We start from the raw sequence: 23,599 nt of genomic DNA, 5'->3' as shown, positions 1-23,599 counted from the left end.
AATTGCTCAAAATGTACAAACAAATGTAAATAGCTTGAATATGCTATACCCAGTTGTGAATGTAGCCTTAAGTATAATTTGGTGCTTACATAGGACTGAAGATTTTCTTCCCACCCCAAAGTGACAGCACATACAGTACAAGAATGTACAGTGCTCATTGCCAGTCAAGACTTTCTGCAACTAATTAGAAGTTATTTATTTTTCCCCACAGAAAACATAATAGCTCTGTATTTTTTAGCCTTTGAATCCTTTTTTTTAAGAAAAAATGTCAGCCTTATGAACACTTTCCTATTGATAACATTGGCAACAAGGCCAGAGGATCTCTCAAAACTCATAATTTGGTGTGAGAAAAATGCCTGCCTACATGTAGCTTTAGCCCGGGTTCACACCTATGCGAATTAGATGCGGCTTACACCGCATCTAATTCGCAGGACATTTTAAAATACATTCATATGAATGCATCTGGTTCACATATGTGCGTTGCATTCGCACTGCGCATTGCACAAAAAAGTGTGCGTTTTTTGGGCATTGCGGTGCGAACTACAAGCCTATTATCTCCTATGGGAACGCATCTGATTCGCAGATGCATTGCGTTCTGAACAAGGAATTTCTACTTCTCCTCACTACATCTCCCCCTCTCCCCCCCCTCCCTTCCCCCTTTCCCTGCTCTCTGATACTGAGCAAAAATGCAATGAATCCTTTGAACAGGAGATTTTTATCTCCCCAGTGAAACCTGAGCTTCAATTCGCACCGCACATGTGTGAAACAGGGCTTAGAGAATCTTACAGATTTGGTTTAATGTCTTAGCTTATTTAGCTGAACTCAAAGTGAACATTCAGAAATCATATTTCATTACTTTACCTTTGCTACACTTCCAAAAGTCGATTAACTGATGTAAGCCAATTTTCTATTCCTCTACTTAAATTGCTCTACTCATTTTAAATAAAGGCCAGTGGTTTATTTATTTTGATATTTTGTAGGTCACAACTATTTATTCCCAAGTAGAAAGCACGTGATATTTAGTAATGCAATCACTCTTTTTTCTCTCCAATGACAAAATATGATGCACTTCACATGATGATTATCTTGCCAAATGTATGATTTTTTTCCCCTGATTATACAGAACATAAAATAAATAAATAAAAAAAAAAACATAGTAAAGACTGTAGATATGTATCCACTTTAAAAAGCCTAACTAAGCTAATGTATTGTTGCTATGTGATATCTGAAACAGGAAATACAGCTTTGTCTAATAAAAGAGATGGATAAACAGCATTGCTTCTACCACCTTGAGAGGTTCATGAATCAAATACTGCTATCAGGCTATAAATATGCATTGGTTTTGAAAGTAAAACAAATGTAAGGGACATCTATGGAAACTCATGACCGTCACTATCTACTGCAATGTGAATATTTTAGAGTGAGTTGCAGAATAAAGCATGAAACAAGATGTAATGATAGTTCTCCAGGGAACACGTATAAATGAAGGAACCTGTAAGGTAAAGGTCAAAGTATTTTAACTGACTGATAAAACTAGACACCCCTTAAATTTCACAAGCTGAAGATCCCCACTATTAAAGAAAATCACATTTTCACTAGCTGAAGAACCCCACTATTAAAGAAAATCACTATTTAAAAATAAAGAATTTTTATATGGTTCTAATGATACTTTATAAATTAAATTGATAGGTAGATCAATATCATACACAGACACGGGGGGGTGGGGTTACTAAAATTGGTGTACAAAGAATCTGGTGCAGCTGTGCATGGTAGCCAATCAGCTTCTAAATTCAGCTTGTTCAATTAAGCTTTGACAATAAAACCTGGAAGCTGATTAGTTTCTAGGCAGAGCTACACCAGATTTTGTACTCTCTAGTTTTAGTAAACCCCCCCCACACACACACACACACAAAACTATGAGATCTTATATATAAAAATATTTAATAATTTTAATTGTGTTTTTTTTTTCTGTTGTAAAAAGTTTATAAAAAATAGCAAAAAAGAAGTATACAAATATTAAAACCCTTTATCTTTTCCAAGTGCCCTGTAAGCCAATGTCCTAAAGTGTGATCATCCTCACAGTACAACAGTTGGGAATATATTTGTAATAAATGTGTAAATAATTTGTATAAATATGGTCTCACCATGGGTGTGGCCTAGACTGCAAAAATAATAAAATGTCAAATATAAAATATAGCAGAGTAACAATAGACAAACAAAAGAGCCTGAATTTATGCACAAACTGTTTAAAATAGGTCAGAAAAATATGGAGGTCGGTATGCTTTTAAAATGATTTGCCAATTATTTGTTATAGTTGCTTTCAAAACTCCCATTTTACGCACAAAAACGTATTATTAATCTGTATACACAAAAAATAGAAAACATAATGACATATTTACCCTGCTAATTGCCATCAGGAAGTCCAGTCTCCCAGAATGTCTCATGCAGTGACGTAACTTCCAGTAAATAAGATGCTCCCATGCGAACACCAGCAAACTCAATCCCATTGCTACAAGGAGCATGTAGAAAACACCCGCCATATTGTCAATGTCTAACTTGCTGCTCATCACTTCAATCTTGTCATTGTGGCAAATTCCTGATAACCAAAGCCTTTCCAGCATTTCAATCTCATCTGTAGAAACAAAATGCACTGTTCTTATTCACCCAGGAAAAAAAATAGAATTCCATTGCAACATGTAGTAGTAATAAAGTATTGTACCCTGTTAGCCATCAATAAAATTAGGGCTTGTTGTTTTGATATATTGGATATGGGTAAGAAACCCTGTGGACCAGAAACTGATCCCTACAGATGCTTTGGATTATAGCTAAGCATTCATATCTATTGTTCAAGTAGAGCTTGATTGAGATCACTAAGCACTTACCTTTCTTTAAAGAGGGGTTCCCATTTTAAAAACAAAATTAAAAGACAGCAGCTACAAATATTGCAGCTGCTGACTTTTAATAATCGGACACTTATCTGTCCCACGGTCCAGCGAAGCGGGGGATAGAAGCTCCACTCATCTCCCCCTCCGTTCGGCGGCGCCGGCTGTGGCTTCACAGCCAGGCACACACTGCGCATGCGCAAGCAGCGCCATGCGCCGTGAATGGCCGCTCAGTCATCTGGGACCTGTAATGTGTCCCAGATGATTGGCAAGAGGGAGGGGCAGAGCTGAGCCCTTCCTGCACCGAGGGGAAGTGATGTCACAAGCCCAGGCACTGAAGGAGGCAGACTACGGGGGACCCCCTAGCAACAGCCATTTAGAGGTGATTAAAAAAAAAATTTTTGCCAAATTTTTTAAATTTTTTTTTTAGGAACATTCATGCTTTTTTTTTTTTTCGGTGGAACACCACTTTAACTTTTAGCAATTTGTACATACAAGTGATACCATGGGAGACATTGAAGTGTTCACATGGGTTAATGTAAAACTTTATGACTGTGGATATTACAGTTGCAATATTTCACCTCTAAAAAAATAAACTGACTAAAATATAAATCTGTTTCCACACAGTGGATTAAGACGACAGCAAGTATCTCTGTGACACCAAGATAAAGTGTTTGCCTATGGAAATGTGAGTGTGGATATGTGATACCTCTAATCTACACATGTGAGGAATCTCAGTATAACCTACTCTCTAATGCACCTGAAGCAGGAATTTACAGCTTGTTGTTTGGGACAATTATGTATTCATATATCCTCAGGATGACTGCTTTGAAGGAAAGATTGTGAATAACAGAGGTGGTATACAATGCTCAGATGTAAGAGGATCATCCTTGTTTAGTCATCTCTGGGGGTGTCTAGGTTGGGCTTATGAGCTTAAGACCAGCTCACATTTTTAAAGTGCAGACAGTACAATCTAATGACTTTGGACTTAGATAATTGTGCATTATTCAGCAGGAGAATGGCCTTGGAAACACAAAGAAGATATGTACTGTGATGTTTTGTGGACGTTCAAGTATTTGAGTGGTGCATTTCTGTCATCAGTTTGGCTCAATAGATGAATAACTTATATAGTGAAGAAATGTGTTTGATGGCAATTTTGCTATAATTGATGGATGTATAATGGTATATGCTGCGTGCACATGAGCTGACTTGCCAATGGGCTAAACTCCGTCAGCATCTCCGACGGAAAGATTTAGAACATGTTCTATATCTGAGTCCGTCGGAAATGCCGACAGAAAAAGTCCAATGGGGCATACACACGGTCGGAATGTCCGACCAAAAGCTCCCATCGGATATTTCTGTAGGGAAATCCGGCCGTGTGTACACGGCATTAGAGTATATCTCAAAAGCAAGTTAATCAACCGTTCAAAATATTTTTAATGTAAATGGTATCTGATTTTAAACTGTGTAGAAATAAACAGACCTTTTATGGGAAGTAAGCCAGTAATACTTTTTTTGAGCATTGACTGTGATGTTGATAGTATTTAGAAATACTTATGGTCCATAGAAGGCAACAAGATAGGGTTCTCTTTTTGAGGTAAGTAGTCCAACTATAAAACCTAAACACTAACACAACATACATAGCCATTCACGATTCTGCACCAAGCTACTTTACTGTCCTCATCTCAAAAAAATATACAAACTGTCTCCTCCTTTCATTTCAAGACCTCTTTACCTCCCCCTGTGCTTGTATCAAAAACTTCTCCAGAGCCTCTCCCTGCCTTTTTGAATTAATTACCCCAATCTATCTAGCTATTTCCTATTCTGTCCACCTTCAGGCAATCTTTAAAAACTCATTCCTTCAGGGAAGCTAATCACGTTTCCACCTAAAACTAAACCTTTACTTTCTCCATTAGCTCATCCCTCACAGGTAATGCCTTTTGTATCAATTGCCCCTCCTTTTGTTATAAGCCCTCATGCCCTCCTAGCCCTATTGCATTGAATTGTTTTGTAATGGCACTGTCTCCCTTATTTTGTAAACCACTGCACAAACTATTTGTGCTTCATAGATGTTGAATAATAATTGGTGCTTCATAGATGTTGTATAATAATGGAAGCCTAATCACTGTTTGATATTTGCATTTGATAAAGTAGTGAGTTTTCCAATATCTTATTAAAGTTTAGAGATAGCCTTGTCATCCATGTTTAAAGTGGCTCTAAAGACTGAAGGTTTTTTTTACCTTCATGCATTATATGCATGAAGGTAAAAACTTTCTGTGTGCAGCCCCCCCTCAGCCCCCCCAATCCTTACCTGAACCCCCTCCGATCCAGCGTCGATCACAAGAGCCTCGGTTGTATAGGGAATCTAAGACAGCAACGGGAGCCCATTGGCTCCCACTGCCGTCAATCACAGCCAGCGAGCCAATGAAGGGGGGGGGGGCAATGCGTGGCTCTATGTATATTTTTGGATGCATAGAGCAGCAGTTTGGGAGCAAGCATGCAGGGGTGGCCCCAGGACAAGCAGATTTCTCTGGGGGCACTGCTCAAGGGGGAAGATTCAGGAGCACTGGCAGGGGACCTGAAAAGAAGAGGATCACCGCTGCTCTGTGCAACACCACTGCACAGAGCAGTATAACATGTTTGTAGGTTTTTTTATTTTTTATTAAGCTTTAATATCACTTTAAATTTGTCATGGACACTATCCTGTGTAACCCCCCCAAGAAAAAAAAAATATATATACACATTGTTAGCGTATAATATAAGGTCCCATTTAAATTCCTGGATGCATAGCATGTAAGCAGTTACAGACATGTGGTCTCAGAGGAATACTAAACAGGAAGACTGTGCACTCTCAGAAATATTTAGGACTTGTCAGGGATCACTTTGTTCTTCCAGCCTAGATATATATATAAGTCTCATTTGAATACTAAGCCATACTATAAGTGGATCATTTTATTATTTATTCTAATTAGTTAATTTTCAGCTTTGTTAATAGCGAGTGATTGGGCTATTTTTTGGATTAGCATAAAAAAGGCTGATTGTATTTTAAGCAAATTAAGTTGACATTTTCAAGTGGTTTGTATATGTGATAAGGGATTATTGGTTAGAATGTAGAAAATTAAGTGCAAAAATAGTTCATGCAACCAAAAACTTACCAGGCCTATTGAATATTAATGAAATGCTTATAACTTTAGCTTTTCAGATAAGCAAAAGACGCTTATTTATTTCAATATGATGTGCACAAAAAAAAAATGTCTTTATTGTGCTGGACCAAAGGGAGCTAAAATGGAAATGTATGTGTTGTATAGTCACCAGAGGCTCTGTTTATTAATAACTTACCTGCTGTAAGATTCCTGCTGTTCAGTTCTGGGATTTACACAGCCTTGCCCAATTGTGCAGTCAACCTGGTGACCAATATAATTTTTTTTACCTGAGTATCAAGACTAGGCAACCTTCTTGCCTCCTGCCGGTGATTAATTAGTAAATGAACTGCGATAGACTGATGAAATCATCTCTGCTCTCTATTCCTGTCAATTCGGTCCTTACCAGCACATGTGGACAGAAGACACTGGATTGTCCCAAAGTATTGGCTCTCCTCATCCAGACATAGTATTGATGTGCATGGATTTAAAAAAGACTGAAAACATGTTGGATTCAATTATACTAGTTGAATTTAATTTTTATTTTTTTAATATAGTAGGGATCGGTTTAAATCTGGTATGTAGGTATTAAGGAGGAACTCTAAGACCCCTTTCACACTGGGGTGGTTTTCAGGCGCTTTAGCGCTAGAAATAGCCTCTGCTAAGCGCCTGAAAACCAACACTCATTTATTCCAGTGTGACTTTTCACACTGGGGCTGTGCACTTGTGGGACGTTATGAAAAGTCCTGCATGCAGCATCTTTGGGGCGAGTTGGGAGCACTGTATTTAGTGCTCCCAAAACGCCCTGCCCATGGGAATGAATGGGCAGCGATTTGAAAGCGTCTGAAAATTGATTTTAAAGCGCCACAAAACGGGAGTTTGTTACCCCTTTTGGGGGGTTAAAAGCGTCCCGCTAAAAAAACTGAAAAGTGGAGCTTAAACAGCGCTAAAGTGCCGCTAAAATGAGCAGCGCTTTATCGTTAACAGCCAGCGCATTGCACGTGAAAGGGGTTTTACTAAAAAAAAAGCAAACAGGCAGATAAACAGATCGGCCTTGGGGGTCCGACATTGCGGGCTCCCTGGACAGGTAAGTGTCCTTATTAAAAGTCAGCAGCAACAGTGTTTGTAGCTGCTGACTTAAAAAAAAAATGTGGGTGGAACACCGCTTTAAGCTTCATCTCATTTACTAAGCTCTGGAGCAAAATTGCTTGCAGAGTGCAACTGCACTTGAAAAGTGCAAAATCTACTTGCCTTTGGTAAAATAAACAAGAAAAGAAAGAGAGGGAGACAGAGCACCACTACATGAGTGTAGTATTTATTATTTTATTATTATTGTAGTCAATAAAAATGAAAAATACACATTGTACTCACATGTAAAAATACACATTGCACTCACATGTAAAATGTATGTATGAACACATTTATCAAGATGACATCATATGATGTCAGATACTACGAAGTATAAGATTTTTTCTGGTGTGCTTCTTGGTATACTTCCTGGATTCCTGAAGTTAGCGAGAGACAGCGCTGGACTGGTTTAACTAGAGACTGGTTACTGATAGATAGCTCCATCAAGAATGTTGAAGAATTCAATTCCTGTAGGCTGTCACCCAGTAGTGGATGGTGGTTATAGACTCCCTTGGGGCCTGAGGCTGCTGCCTCTCTGACACAACAAAGGTGTTATTTCAGCAGAAGACACAAGGGTGTATATGAAGGAGTGCTCGGTCTTAAAAAAAATTCTTACTTGAACTGTTAATAAGTTTATTGAAGATGCTTAAGTACAAGTAGAGCCAACCAGGCAGGATGGACAAGACAGATTCCTGAACCCCTCATCTTTGTGTACTCCAGGCCTGGCCAGTGATCAGGGATGGTAGATCAGAGATGGCTGAAAAGTGATTTGTACAATCATGGAGGATCTCCCCCTCAGAAAGACAAAAAAATGTAGCAGCTATAAAGAATTGCTGCTACTAATAAAATGAGTTACCTTGCGAGACGTAGCATGAATTGACGCTAATATAAAAATATAATACATTTATTGAAATCCATCTAAGAAACAATGTGTCACAATGACTATCAAGAATAAATATTAAGTATGAAATTTTCTACACCACCCCCACGCAAGACAACATTGTCTTAACACACAATGAGCCACTAAAAAACATCAGTACAGCAAACTCATTGTATGTAGGCTGGGGGTGTCACATCTGTATAGACTACCCACCTAACCTTACAATCACTGAGATGTCCAATTGTATTTATACCTTCTCGAAGAAATTTTTAGTGAATGCAGTGAATCCATGATATCAGTCTGTGTTTGGCAGCAAAGCGGACAATGCAAAGTTGCATGCAGTGTAAAGCACACATAAATCCTCTAAAATTAGAACAGGAGGCAGCAAGTGGCATAGGTCTGTCAACCAGTGCGAGACAGTAATACTATATTTGACACATGTGTAGAGTGTAGTTCAGTCAGTATTAGATGATGCTATCAGCAGTGGTACCATCACTCTAGTTTTGTCTCACCAAAATTTTGTGGATCTGTATGCCAGCCGGGGCTCTGAAGCAGTGACAAGACATCCTTCACAAAGCTTCAGTCTGCTTCCTAATCCCACTACACAGTCCGCCCAGATTTCCCCCTCCTCCTCCCTGCACCTCTGAGTTTCCCCTCTATCACCCAGGCACAGTCCAGGCATCTCTTCTCCCCGGTCCCGAATGTCCCCCTCTCTGTATGTGCAGATCCCCGGCCACTCCTGGTGTCATGATTCCTGGCTCAGACCTTGTAGATATGGTTTGCCTGATGACATATTTGTCAGCTACCTTCTTCTGACTGGGCTGCAGCACCAGGCAGGACAGGTTCCACTACAAGTGCCGGTGGCTTCACTAGAAAGATAATGGAGCTGAGGAGAAACAGCAGAGATCTCAGATTGCCTGGGGGAAGGAGGAGAAGGAAGGGGGGGTTTTATCCCAGCTCTCTTCCCCTCCTGTTCTCACTACTGCTCAAGCTGCACAGTTGTCTGAAGACACATACTAAAGTCAGGCTTGGCTGGGGATGAAGTAGCTTAACAGCAGGGGGATTTTGGCAGTGTTGTCCCAGCGGGAGAGCGCTCTGATCCCGCAGAGTGCCTGCACAGCCGAGGCTAAAAGCACTGAGCCCTGGACATAGCTGGAAAGGCTGAAGGGAAGATTTGGAGTTGCGGGGGAGAAGACAGGGCAAAACCCTGGTGGCCATAGGGCGGTGATATAGGCGGTGCCCCCGACTGATGTGCACTCTAGGCTACCGCCTACCTTGCCTAGCGCTGGCCCTGATTGCTGTGTATGTGTTGTTTCTTTCCACAGAGATTGGTCTGCTTACATTTTACTAAAACTTTGTGCATTAGTACTTCTTGGACCGAAAAGAGAGGAACACCATGAAACTTTGTCCTGAAAATGTAAATCTTAGCACATTAAAAAAAAAAATGTGGCCCCCTTACTAGTTTTCTGTTTTGGAATGACAGAAGCTGCTGTAGCCCCATTCAATTTCTGTGTAATTATAATAGTTCTGTTTATCTGGACATCCATATTCTACAGCAATTTCCTACATTCTCTCATTCTCAGTGGAATGGAACTTAGAATTGTGTAGAAGATAATACATCCTATCCATGGTATACTCCAATTTAGTGTTCATTATTGATTGCTTCATTCAAACATGAGAATGCTCTCAGACTAAAAAATATATAGTGAATAAATACAACAAGGAGAAAACATGACCTTATTTCTGAGTCTCCTTGGAAAAGGGTTAAAACTACATGCAGATGGTCAGTTGAAGACTGCAGCATACATACCCCAGCATTTAGTATGAAAACAGCAGGGATGACTGAAGTGGAACTAATTATTGGTAGAACAAACTGATATAAGTAAAATAATGCTTAAATGTAGAAAAGGTTTTAAAAGTAAAAGGGGAACTGTACAGTCCCTGACAAAAGTCTTGTCACTTGTGTACAAATTGACCTGAAGTGCCGCTAAAATATATTTCTAATCAAGATTTTGTTACAAGAAATGCGTCATTTTAATCCCAACAGCTTTTATAATAATGTTTCAGTGCAAAACGAAACTGACAAAAAGTATTCTAATATTCACAGCTTGGTAAAGCCCATTGAGTCAATTTTTGCCAAGACATAAGTGTTGTCGCCTTGTTATATGAGCTTCACCTGTGACTAATAATGGATCAGTTAGGTCTCAGGTGTGTATAAAAAGAACACCAGTACACTAGACCTTTTCCTTGTCAAAAGAAGTTTATTGAGTATACAATGTTATAAAGATACATAAAGTAAGTTTACAAGGATCTATAAAGTAAGCTCATTGTTTTACAGTAGGGTTTCTATAGGTAAATATAATGAAATTTCAAATATTAAACATTGGGTTTACGTAAACCTAAATTAAAGATATATATTATTTCCTTAGTTACTTTTGTAGGTATTTAAATGATTTATACCTACTATACATATTGTTTACAAGTAGAGTGTATATAGGTCAAATAAATTCTGATAATGAGCTTTAATCGTAAGGTGGAGAAAAGGAAAGAAAAAGAAGAAAAAGGGTTGAAAGCTAGAGGTATGGTCCACAAGGTTGTCCCGCCCGTCAGTTTATTATTCTTTTTAGTTCTCTTTGAAGCCTTAGAATGGGTGTCTCTGTAAGTCATTTAATCTGTTACCATGGCAACAGGACAGAGTCATTGAAGTTTGACAGGAACTGTTGTTTTATCCAAGGATGCCAAAGTTTTTCAAATTTTGGAATTTGATTTTGATCGATGGCTACCATCTTAGCATGGGACATTGTATTATTCATTCTGTGAATTGTTTCTGCTAGTACCAATGTAGGAGATTTCCATGCCTTGGCCACTGTTTGTTTTGCAGTCGTTATTAGTTGGATCATAAGTTTGAATTGAGAGAGTGTTAACCATTCCGGTTTTAGATTAAGTAAAGTTAAATATGGATCTGGTTGTATTATTTTTTTAAATATTTTAGATGCAATCACGAAGACTTCCTTCCAGAAGGTTTGGATTACTGGGCACGTCCACCATATGTGTAAATATGTGCCTATTTCTGGGCATCCTCGAAAACAAAGAACTGAGGTATTAGGTGAATATTTTGCCACTCTAGCGGGTACAAGGTACCAGCGAGTTAGAACTTTATAATTTGTCTCCAGTGCTAAGATGTTGGGTGAAGATGACTTAGATGTGAGCCATATGTTAGACCAGTCTGTGTCTTCTAAAGTTCGTCCCAGGTCCTCCTCCCACCTCTGAACGTAAGAGGGTCTATTAAGATTTGCTACTCCATATAATTGATTATAAAGTGATGAAATTGTACCTTTAGCAAATGGATCTTTTGTACAGATTGATTCAAAAATGGATAATTGGGATAATGGTGTATCCCCCTTTAGGAATGGTGTATAGAAATTTTTGATTTGGAGATATCTAAATATCTCAGAGTTTGGTAGATCATATTTTTCTCTAAGCGATGGGAATGAAAGGAATGATTTAGATACTATGAAGTCATTTAGTGTCTGAATGCCTGATGTTGTCCAAGCTTTAAAAGAATTTGGGTAGATCCATGCCGGATAAAAGGCCGGATTTCTGATAAAAGAAAGGAGAGGATTGTGTGGAGATTGTAACTGATATTTGGTTTTTAGTTTATCCCAGAGAGATAAGAAGTGTTTAGTTATGGGATTATGAATTTTAAAGTGGTCTTTAGGATCAAGCCATAATAAATTTGATATTAATAGAGGGTCATTTTCTGAAGCCTCTATAAATACCCATAATGGGATTTCCTGTTTTGCATGGTATTTGGACAGACTGGCCAAATGTGCTGCTCTGTAGTAGTTAGTAAAATTAGGGTATCCCAGGCCTCCTTTATTTTTGGGAAGATGTAGTGTGTGTATAGGTATACGTGGTTTAGAAGAGCCCCATATAAACGAAGTTGTTCTTTTTTGTACTATTCTCAAAAAATAGGAAGGAATTGGAATAGGGAGGACTCTGAATAGATAAAGCAATTTGGGTAGAATAGTCATTTTGATTGCATTAATCTTCCCTATCCAGGATAAAGGAAGTTGCGACCATTGTTTTATTAGATTTGTGATCTGTCTTAATACAGGAGGATAATTGGTTGAGAATAAGTCAGAATGAGATGCTGTTAAATGAATTCCAAGATATGGGATTGATTTTTCTGCCCATGTGAATGGGAGTGCAGCCCTAGCCGGGATCAATTCCATGTTTGTGAGTGAAATATTAAGCATTAGGCATTTCTTAGGATTAATCATAAGGCCGGATAGGGCTGCAAATCCATCAAGAGCTGGTATTAAGTTAGGACCAGAGACCTGTGGTGATGATAGAAAAAGTAATATATCGTCTGCAAATATACATAATTTGTGTGTAATACCTCCTACTTCAATGCCAGTTATAGTTTGGTTTGTTCTGATGTATTGGGCCATGGGTTCGAGTATAAGGGCAAATAATAAGGGAGATAATGGGCAACCCTGTCGGGTACCTCTTTCGATATTAAAGGCTTCAGATTTGTATCCAGCATATTTTATATAGGCTTTGGGTTTATTATATAATGCTTTGATCCATGTTAAAAAGTGGGGTCCAAAACCCCATTTTTGTAATGAATATTGCATATATTGCCAGGATACTGTGTCAAATGCCCTCTTAATATCGAGAGATAGAAAACATAAAGGGATTTTCCGTTTTTTAGCAATATGTGCCAATAACACTGCCCTGCGTATATTATCGCCTGCCTGTCTATTTGGCATGAAGCCTACTTGATCTCTATGTATTAATTTTCCTATAATGCTATTGAGGCGTTTTGCTATTATTTTTGCTAATAATTTAATATCGAGGTTTAACAGAGAGATAGGCCGATAATTCACACAGGAAGTATCATCAGAAAGGGGTTTTGGGATCATACAAACAATTGCCATTAGTGTTTCTTGCCGAAAAGAATGTCCATCTAGAAGTTTGTTAAACGTTTCAGTGAGAATGGGAGAGAGTATTTCTGAGAATGTTTTATAGTATAAAGCCGAGTAGCCGTCTGGGCCTGGTCTTTTGTTAAGTTTTAGGTCTTTTATGGCGTTAGCAACTTCATCTATAGTTATAGGCTCATCCAAACTGCTTTTTTGATTCTGAGATAACTCAGGTAAGGTTATTTTTGAGAAGAAGGATTCAGCCTCTGTAGGATTAAATTCATTGTTTGTCTTATATAAAGTTGCGAGATGTGAGTGAAATTTATGGACTATTTTAACTGGATTACAAGTGTAAACATTTTTTGATAATTTCAAACGTATTGGTTTGAAAGATTTGTTAGTTGAATTTAATGCCCGAGCCAAATATGTACCTGGTTTGTTTGTATTCATGTAGAAATTGTGTTTGGAGCGTTTGAGGGATTTATCAACTGACTCAGTGAGAAATAGATCGTATTCCAATCTAGATTTTTCCAGATGAGATTTTGTACTCTGAGATGGATTATCTTGAAATGATCTGTAGGCTGCATTAAAATTGAGTTCTAGTTTTTTTGCTAGATTTTTGCGTTCCCGTTTAAATAGTGCCATTTGTCTTTGTATTGTACCACGCAAGACAGGCTTATGAGCTTCCCACAGTGTTATTGGGGAGATGTCTGTTGTATTATTAATTGATATGTATTCCTTTAAAGCTTGTTCAATGGCCATCTGATGTAGTGGGTGTTTGAGCATTATGTCCGGTAAGTACCACGTTGGGTCATGCGCTTTTGGTATGACTGAGGCTATAATAGTGTATACTGCATTATGGTCAGACCACGGAATCGGAATTATATCTGATGCAATAATTTCTGGTATCATTCCTATTGTTAGAAAAATATGATCTATTCTGGTGAAGGTTTGATGAGGGTGCGAGAAATAAGTGAATTTCTTTTTCATTGGGTTACTTTCTCTCCATGAATCTACCAGATTGTATTTGGAAAGAAGTTGAGAAAAAGGTAATCTAGAGGTTATTTTGGATGGTGTAAAAGGTGATTTATTTAGAAATGGGAGGAGGACCTGGTTCGAATCCCCACACATTATCACTGTTCCTATTTTGTGTGTATTAATCACTTGTAATATATGTGAGAGGAATGGTGTAGGTTGTTTGTTAGGAGCGTAGTAGGAAATCACCGTGATTGCTGTATCCATTATATAACCCATGAGTATCAGGTATCTACCTTCTGGGTCTTTAATTTCTGATGATAAGGTGAATGGTGTGGATCGGTGAAATGCAATTAGAGTTCCCCTTTGCTTGGTACAGGCAGAAGCCGTGTAAATTTGTTGATAAAAAGGAGAAATATATTTTGGAGTAGAATCTTTGGTGAAGTGTGTTTCTTGGAGGCATACTATGTGAGCCTTCTTGTTATGGAAAGTACGGAAGGCTTTGGTCCTTTTTTGAGGGACATTTATTCCCTGAACATTCAGGGAAAGTATATTCAGTGGTGCCATGGCAATAGATCAAATAGTTTTGACTTACTTTTTGTTATGCAGAGCTGACTGCGCAGATCAACCTGTGTGGACTGAAGAGATGAATAGATAGAAAAGAAACCAGTGAATTCTGGAGTAAAGAGTAAACAAAAAACATATGAGATTAGATGATACATTGTATAAATTATTTTTTGCAAGTAATCACAATTTACCCGTGAAAGAGAATAAATATCTCTCTCAGGGGAATAAGTGCCTTCGTCACACTCCCACATAATATGGTTGGGAGAATGAGGAGGGCTAATGGGGGTACACGGATCTTCCGCTTACAGGAGAGAAGTGCTATGTCAAAAGACATCAAAATGATGTTTCATTAATTGAAGTGCAGAATATAGTTTTTGTTGAAATTATTTATTCCAGGGTGGTTGTATATGGTTAGTCTTGCCCTAGGCTAAATAATTCAGTTAGAAAGGTACTGTTAATAACTTTGGTATTGATGAAGATAGTTTGAATTATTTTGGGATTTTAACCCTTTTAGAGTAAACAATTACATATTTTATTCATATGCAACTGTTTAGATATGTTAACTCATAAAATTGAGGTTGTATTGCTTCAGATTAGAATAAACAAAAACATAATTCTAGGAACTAGTTAGGTACTAATATATTTGTTTTAAGAAAAGAAAGAAAAAGCTTCCATTACTTCTGGATTATTGAACATATTTGTCCTAAAAAGTAATAAATCTATTGTTATTACCTGATAATATATAACTGAACAAGAATTTCCTTATTTCACTTATATATTCTAAGGCTATATGAATCAGAAGTAATAAGAAATATAACTGGAATGTAACATGATCCCACACAGTGTATGACTATCAGAATGCAGTTACATTCAGTTATAAATACAGGTTTTTTATAGAGAACCATCTCTTAGTATAATAAATGAAGAGATATCAGGAATTAGGATGTCAGTCCATTGAATCTTCTTGGTCCATGGATGATGTGGCATAACGGCCTCTTTTGTGAGAATGATGATTCCCATTTTGTTCTGAAATTTTCTGGATGCTGCCTGAAGGTGAAGATGATACCATTCTTCTGCGTGTGGGAGTGTTGCTGCTTGTGGGTTCTGTCAGATTTAATTTTAAAAGGGTTTGTTGTAGTTCATCTGCTGATCTGCTTCTGTAAATTGTACCTTGGTAGTTAAATCTGACTGAAAAGGGGAAGCCCCATTGATACATAATGTTGTGGCGTTGCAGTTCCATTAGTTGGGGTTTCATGGATCGTCTTTTAGTAATAGTAAGTTGGGATAGGTCAGCAAAAAGTTGATAATTGTGTCCTTGAAAATTAAGTTCCAGCAATTAGTATTTGTTCTTTCGTTCTGTAATAATGAAATTTTGTGATTATATCACGTGGGGGTCCATCTTTCTTTTTGGCTGTGAGGGCTCTGTGTACTCTGTCCAGTTCTAAACGTTCAATAGGGATATCTGGCTTTAGTTCTTGTAATAGAGCAGTAATAGTAGATTGCAGGTCTGTCACAGTTTCAGGTATTCCCCTTATGCGCAAGTTTGAACGTCTGGCTCTATTTTCGTAATCTTCGAGCTTAGTTTGAAGTATTAAATTCTCTTTTTTTAATTGTTCCAATTCTGTTATATTTTCTTGGGTTGTAATTTCAATTTCATCCATTTTTATTTCTAAAGCTGCGGTGCGGTTTCCCAGCTCTCTTATTTCTTTGGTTAGGCTTTTTGTTATTTGGTCTGAGGTTTGTTTTAAAGCCTTATGAAGCATCTTTTCAAATTGTAATAATATTACTGGGGATGCTGAGGAGGTTTGTGGAGAAGTTTGTGAGAGGATTTGTTCTGTATCTGACTCAAATGGAGAGTCTTGCTGTGACATTTTCTGTCTGTGAGAGCGCCCTGATGCTGTATCTTGTGAGGTGACTGGAGCTGCTTCAGCTGCAGTGAGTGCCTGTGAGCTCTTTGTGAGGTGATTTTTATTTCTGCCACGGTTTCCTCCCAGTACCATATTTCCTGCCCAAACTTTCACAGTTTGTTCCCAGGGGCAGAAAGGTTCAAATGGATACCTTTTGAGCCTGCAGGCTCCGCTTTGTCCTTCTCTTCTCTCTTCAGCGGTGTGGAGCTCTAACAATGCATGTCTGCTACGCTAGGCTCCGCCTCCTGCCCCCCTACACTAGACCTTTTCAACTGCAACTAGATTCACCCGGAGACTAAAGTGTTGATTATCAAAGGGCTGAAGACCAGATCCACTACTGATGTGGCAGACACCTTCAATGTGTCTCAGCGTCAAGTTCAGAGGATAAAAAAAAGATTTGAAGAGACTGGAGACATTTTGGACAAGGCCAGGTCAGGCCGACCCCGCAAGACAACTGCTCGAGAGGACTGTTTGTTGGCTCGAAAATCCAAGGCCAGCCCATTTTCCACTACAGCAGAGCTTTCACGAGACCTGGTCACCTGAAGTCCCTGTGTCAACAAAACAGTTTGTCGGATTCTGTCTCGAAATGGCCTCCATGGTCGAATCAGTGCCCATAAGCCAGCACTAAACAAAAGACAATTGAAAAACCGTGTGGCATTTGCCAAGGGCCACAGCCTGCTAAAAGGATGGAAAGTGGCAGAAGGTGGATTTTTCAGATGAATCTTCTGTTGAATTACACCACAGTCGCCGCAAATATTGCAGGAGACCTACTGGAACCTGCATGGAGACGAGATTTACCCAGAAAACAGTGAAGTTTGGTGGAGGCAAAATCATGGTCTGGGGTTACATCCAGTATGGGGGTGTGCAAGGGATCTGCAGGGTGGAAGGCAACATCAATAGTTTAAAATACCAAGAAATCTTAGCTACCTCTTATATTCCCAACCATAAAAAAGGCCAAATTTTGCAGCAGGATGGTGCTCCATCGCATACTTCCATCTCCACATCAAAGTTCCTTAAGGCAAAGAAGATCAAGATGCTCCAGGATTGGCCAGCCCAGTCACCAGACATGAACATCATTGAGCATATGTGGTGTAGGATGAAAGATGAAGCATGGAAGACGAAACCAAAGAATATTGATGAACTCTGGGAGGCATGCAAGACTGTTTTCTTTGCTATTCCTGATGACTTCATCAATAAATTGTATGAATCCTTGCCAAACCGCATGGATGCTGTCCTTCAAGCTTATGGAAGTCATACAAGATATTAAATTTGGATCTCACAGCACCACTACTTAATTTGCTGACATATTTTTGGATTTTCAGTAAAGTTGTTCAATTTCTGTATAGGCGACAAAACTTTTGTCTTGCCAAAATTTGACCTGTCTGTCTTGATTAAATAATAAATCTTTTTTCGGTGAAACTAGTTTATTTCAGTGCATTAAACATCATTTGGGAGGGCTTTAGCTTTTCATATGAGCTATTTCTAACACCAATTGATTAATTAAAAGTCAGGTTAATAGCAGGAGTTTATACAAAATAGAGAAGCGACAAGACTTTTGTCAGGGACTGTAGTCGTTTAAAGCTAAACTCCAGACAGATATGAAAGGCATAAATTAATGCAGCTCTGTATTCATTAATATATAATGAAATAGTCAGCCAGGTGTGCTGCAGTATAAGAAACATGCTGATAGGAGGAGACAGCAGAGTAACATAAAAATGAGCTACTCAGTCTGCTGTTCTTTTTTTACTGCCCAATCAGAGGCTGAGGTGGATGGAAACCCTAACTGCAGCAGATAAATATCTTATCACCTGCCCTGCCAGACAGAGCTGAGTAAACAAGACCTGATGGCCAGAAAAACACATCCTTTGGCAGGTAAAACAGCTCTCATATACAGTATGTATTTTATTTGCATATTTAGCTGTTTGGCTTTAAATGCCATTTAACTTCACCTATGAAATTGATCAACAACATGTGTAAATGTATTAACCACTTAAGGACCTGCATGTTAAACCTCCTTCCTGCCCAGGTCATTTTTGAGTTTTCAGTGCTGTGATACTATGGCTGACAATTACTTCAACACTTAGTCATGCAACACTGTACCTAAATGCATTTTATATCATTTTGAGATAAATAAAACAAAAAAAAGGTTTTCCTTATACCCTATACACACGATCAGACTTTCATTTGTTGTCGGAAAATTTTAGAACCTGCTCTCAAACATTTGTGCGCGGAAATTCCGACAGCAAATGTTCGATGGAGCATACACACGGTCGGACTTTCCGACAACAAGCTCACACTGAACATTTCCTGTCGGAAGTCGTGTGTACGCAGCATAATGCCCCGTACACACGTTCGGATTTTCCGACGGAAAATGTGCGATCGGAGCGTGTTGTCGGACATTCCGACCGTGTGTGGGCTCCATCGGACATTTTCCATCGGATTTTCCGACAAACAAAGTTTGAGAGCAGGCTATAAAATTTTCCGACAACAAAATCCGATCGCGTCAATTCAGACCGTGTGTGGCCAGTTCCAACGCACAAAGTGCCACGCATGCTCAGAAGAAATTCCGAGATGGAACAGCTTGGTCTGGTAAAATTAGCGTTTGCAATGGATACAGCACTTTCGTCACGCTGCAATGTTAAAAATGGTTTAATACAGCGCACTCTCTTCTTCTTTATAATGTGAAAAGAATGAAGTAGTTTTGCTGCTCATATTCACACAGACTTCTCACAAACTTCTTTCTTTATTATTTATCGTGATTCCCTCAATATATTTTGATTTGTCACATCTGACAAAATTTCTTTTTTGTTGTTTTATTTATGTTTTTTTTTTTTCAAGACTGTTCTTTTTTGGGGGGGTTGTATTTTTTTCAAGGCTGATCTTTGTTTTATTTTTTTTTTAGTTTTACTCCATAATATTTTTGTGTGTGTTTTGTGTGTCTAGTTACCACAACACCATTGATATCTTGTATTATTTAATCTCAAGAAGGTTGCTTGGTGTTGGTGTCCCTTGTTAATTTCACATTGTACCTGAATCCTCACAAACAAACTGTCCTTTTTTAAGGAAAACACACATAGGCGAGTATAATTGAAACAAAAAATCCTTTATTAAGGGCTCAGAACCAAACAAAGAGGGAGGCAACACTGGAGAAGCATCATAAATTGGCGAAGCCTTGGACCCCCAGGGCAGACATCAAATCTTTTCCTGCAAAATTGGTGGCCTGAGGAGTCCATATCTAAGGGAGTGCAGTCTGGTCCAGAAGTCACAGAGATCCGGAAAGCAGCAGATGACATCTGTGTCCCCAGGCTGTGGTACTACAAGAGGCTGCATCTTTTGCCAGACCAGACTGGACCCAGGGTCATCACTCTCTGGTCTTCTTTCCACGCTTCCTTCCCGGCTGTGGCTCTGGTGTTGGAGATGTGGCAGGAGGAGGAGTAGGACCTGGAGGAGGAGGAGTAGTAGGACCTGGAGGAGGAGGAGGAGTAGGACCTGGAGGAGGAGGAGGACTATGTGTCTATGTGAGGTTACAAATGTGGGTAGCACATGTTATTTGGCCCCTCAACCCCTTATTGAGAGCTTCCAAAATTAAGGACTCACACAGGAGTCGTTGGCCCTCCTCCATCTGCAGCATTTTGCAGGCAGTTAGGCCAGCAAAGTCCTCCTCCACACTGTGTGGGCTTCTCAGGGCCTCTGTAGCCTTCCAAAAGAGGCCTATGGCAGCGTCCTCCAGGTTACTCATTTTCCTGCCACTTTTTCTTTGAAGGTGTAGGGGAGGGACCTGGATATCAGGCAGCCTGCTTGGCCCGGCCACCTCCTGGCTGAGACTTCCCTGTGTATGAAAAAGGGACATGGTTGTAGTTTTTGCATCATCAATCACAATCATAAATTAGTACTCCAAACTAACATCTAGTTAACACCATTGATGGGACAACCAGAAATATTTAGAGGAATGCTATACCTGGCTCAAGCTGGGCTCCCCCACATGTTGCTGCCTGGAAGGCCCAGGTTGGGCTTCAGAAGCCTCAGCTGGGGGGGAAGGAAGCGTGGAAGGAAGACTGGAGAGTGCTGGCCTGGGTTCAGTCTGAACTGCCAGAAAATGCAGCCTGTCATAGTACCACAGCCTGGGGACATAAATGTCATCTGCAGCTCCTGATCTCTGGGAATCCTGGGCCTTCGTGTGCTCCCTTAGATAAGTGCTCCTCAGGCCACCAATTAGGATCTTCAAATAGGTGATGTCTGCCGTGGGGATCACCGTCTTCACAAATTCCAACAAATTATCCAGTGCTGCCTTCCTCTTTGTTTGGTTCTTATACTCAGGGTGGTTTATCTCCCATAGACAGGGCAGCTCCCTTAACATATCAATGAAGATTGCCATAAAGTCCTCATCTTTCAAGATATCCATTTTCACTGCAAGACACAACACAAGACAAACCCTAATGTCAGCCTAAAGTCTTCTAAACTTGTGCAAATACAGGCCTTAATCTAGAAGCAGTATAGTTAAATCTTACCTTCGTTATCACGATCGGCGCCTCCGTTACTCCTTCCTCCGCTCACAGATCGTACATACTACGCACGCGTGTTACGCTTTATAGACACTGCGCATGTGTGAAACTCCGCCCGGCCCTGACATTCTTTCGAGTCTATTCCCCGCCCCTTCTTGTTTGGCGCAGTGGGGAAGAGCACATGGCAGAGTCAGAGCAGGTGTCTGATATTTACAACAATGAGGAGGAGGAGGAGGAGGAAGGCCCAGAGCCTGAAATGTCCTGATCCAGAAGGAGACGATATAAGGCATCAAATATGTCCTTTGGGGAGATGTTGGAAATGGTCGACATAATGAAGAGGGCCAACTATGATGGAAAGTATGGACCTTACCCCAACCCCAATGTCAGAAAGGCCAAGATCATGGCAAAAGTGGTCAAAAGTCTGCCCCAGAATTTCGGGGTACGTCGATCGAAAGATCAGCTCAGGAAGCGGTGGTCGGACCTAAAATTAAGAGAGCACGAGCAGTACAGAAAGATCCAGAGAGTGCTGCAAAAAAGTAAGTAGTTGTGCTGTGTTCCTATTCTTTTTGTGTTTATTACATTCGTGCTGCTCCATGTGCTTTTCTTAACTGTTATCCAGTTTAAAATGTCAACTTTCATGTTCATGGGCACATTATTCGTTCATATCAAACATTTTTCTTTCGGCCTATAAAACACCATTGTTTTGGCCATATGCATTTGCCCACATTTTTTAGGGCCTACTTGTCTGAAAATAATTTGGTTGTGTAGATGGGTTTGTTACTAGAATTAAATGCAAACTAGATTCTGTGTAAGGAGAGGACACTCAGCAGCTGTTTACACATCTGGACGCTGGAGCACTAGTGTGTACACATGAACACCTTTTTTATTAGGGGGCCCACACAGATGCTCCAGTGTATACTATAGGGGTGTTTCCATCTGTGAAGCTTGTACAAAACAAGTAAAGTATTGAAGCTTGACAAAGGACACTAAAAATTCTACATCTTGGAACTCAGCCAAAATAGACAATTGTACCCCACTTCCAAGCAATGTTTCATATTTATAGTTCTTCCCTCAAATATCTGTGTGCTAAGTATACCATTTTTTTTACATAGGGGAGAAAAGACTCGGAGGACACCCCTCATCCGAGGAGACCAGAGACCCCCCACCTCTGGAAGAAGGGGAAATCCAACCAAGACAAGAAGAGCAGGAGAAGGAAGACGTGGTGGAAATTGGCACCACAACAGGTGAGTGTCGGCAACCACAGGCTCAGGTAAGAGATGGATGCCGGCATATTTATAATACATGTTTTTTTTTTTGTTTCTATCTTTTTAGGTGATCGTGATGTTGGGGATCCAGATCCTTTCACCTCAGAAAGTGTACAGATCCTGATTGTGGAGATCATGGGGTGTAATAGGGACTTGGAAAACATCAAGAAAAACATCAATGATGTTCTTCAAAAAAATAAGAACATCATTGATGTTTTGGGGAGAGTTTGAAAACCCCTCCAAATCCCTTTGTTTTATGGTGTGCTACAATTTTAACATTTTTTGTCAAATAGTAGAAAAGCCAAATTTTGAAGAGGCACACAGTGTGTCAACATGTGCTATCTGCCATCACAGGAGATCAATGGACGCGTTTTGGGTGAGCAACCCCTTCCTCAATAATAAAGTAGCTGAGAGGAAGGGGTTGCTCCCGCAAAACACGTCCCTTGATCCCCCATGATGGCAGCTAGCACATGTTGACATTCGGTTATTTGTGTGCATCTTCAAAATTTTCTGGGGGGTGACTTCACCCCATCTGAACGCAATATCAAACACAGTTTCTAAATACTCATGTCTGATATTGCCTTCAAGTTCTACCAAATGTGTACTTTGTAAGTTCAAGATTTGTGTCTTTCTTGTTGATTTTAAACATGCCTGTTTTATCTTAAATGGACGTTTCTACTTTTTCTAATGCGACCCCAAAATTGTTATACAACAAACATGTTGGTTTGTTTTAAAAACCTTTTCTAACTGCACATGTGATTGTGCAGGTATTAAAAAGATTGTTAATCAAGAATGTGTGGATTATTGTCTTAACGCTCCAACACTTTTGTGGTGCTCTAATTGCTGCTTTCTGTGACAATGGGGGTTATTTCCTAAGGGCAAATCCACTTTGCACTACAAGTGCAGTTTCAAGTGCACTTGTAGTGCAAAGTGTCTTTGCCTTTAGTAAATAACACCCAACAGTGCTTTGTAAGGTTACACAATCACACCATTTTCAGGACTCAACACATTTCTGTCAGGGTCAGCTAAAATAAACAAGTAAATGTCACCAAAGATTTGCTTAATTTTATTTATTTGAAAAAGGTTTTACACATTGTCTGGCATATTGATAGCCCCCCTACCCACAAAGAATTCAAAGTATCTTAGCCGGACATCACGGGCACTCAGGGAGGACAAGCCAGGACGGCCACTTCAGGAAGCGCCGTCAGGGTTGGTTCATTTTGAATTCCGTATAGACCAAAAAAGAAAAAAGTATAACCCTGCGCTTACCCTACGGGAAAGCAGCTCACACAACAAATAAGGATTTTGTCAAAATTTCAATGCATAGACAAGTGTAGCGCTGTGGGTTTAAAAAACTTATATAGATATAAGAATAAAGAAAACGTCTATGTCAAACAGCAAACATTGCAAAATATGACAGCTTAACAA

General features: G+C 39.5%; 1 protein-coding gene across 2 annotated transcripts in view; it reads right to left on the bottom strand.

Annotated features, from left to right (window-relative positions):
* GRIN2D (glutamate ionotropic receptor NMDA type subunit 2D) overlaps positions 1-23,599 on the bottom strand; it is a 1,662,686-nt gene that overhangs the window by 165,746 nt on the left and 1,473,341 nt on the right. For both annotated transcript variants that reach the window (XM_073602755.1, XM_073602756.1), the window contains exon 14: positions 2,400-2,632. In XM_073602755.1, coding sequence (XP_073458856.1) covers positions 2,400-2,632 — 233 coding nt within the window. The remainder of the gene's footprint in view (positions 1-2,399; positions 2,633-23,599) is intronic.

The sequence above is a fragment of the Aquarana catesbeiana genome, linkage group LG10 (assembly GCF_042186555.1).
Source record: "Aquarana catesbeiana isolate 2022-GZ linkage group LG10, ASM4218655v1, whole genome shotgun sequence".
In the NCBI taxonomy this organism is placed as follows: Eukaryota; Metazoa; Chordata; class Amphibia; order Anura; family Ranidae; genus Aquarana; species Aquarana catesbeiana.
The sequence above is the reverse complement of the archived record's forward strand: the minus strand, read 5'-3'. Positions and strand labels throughout refer to the sequence as shown.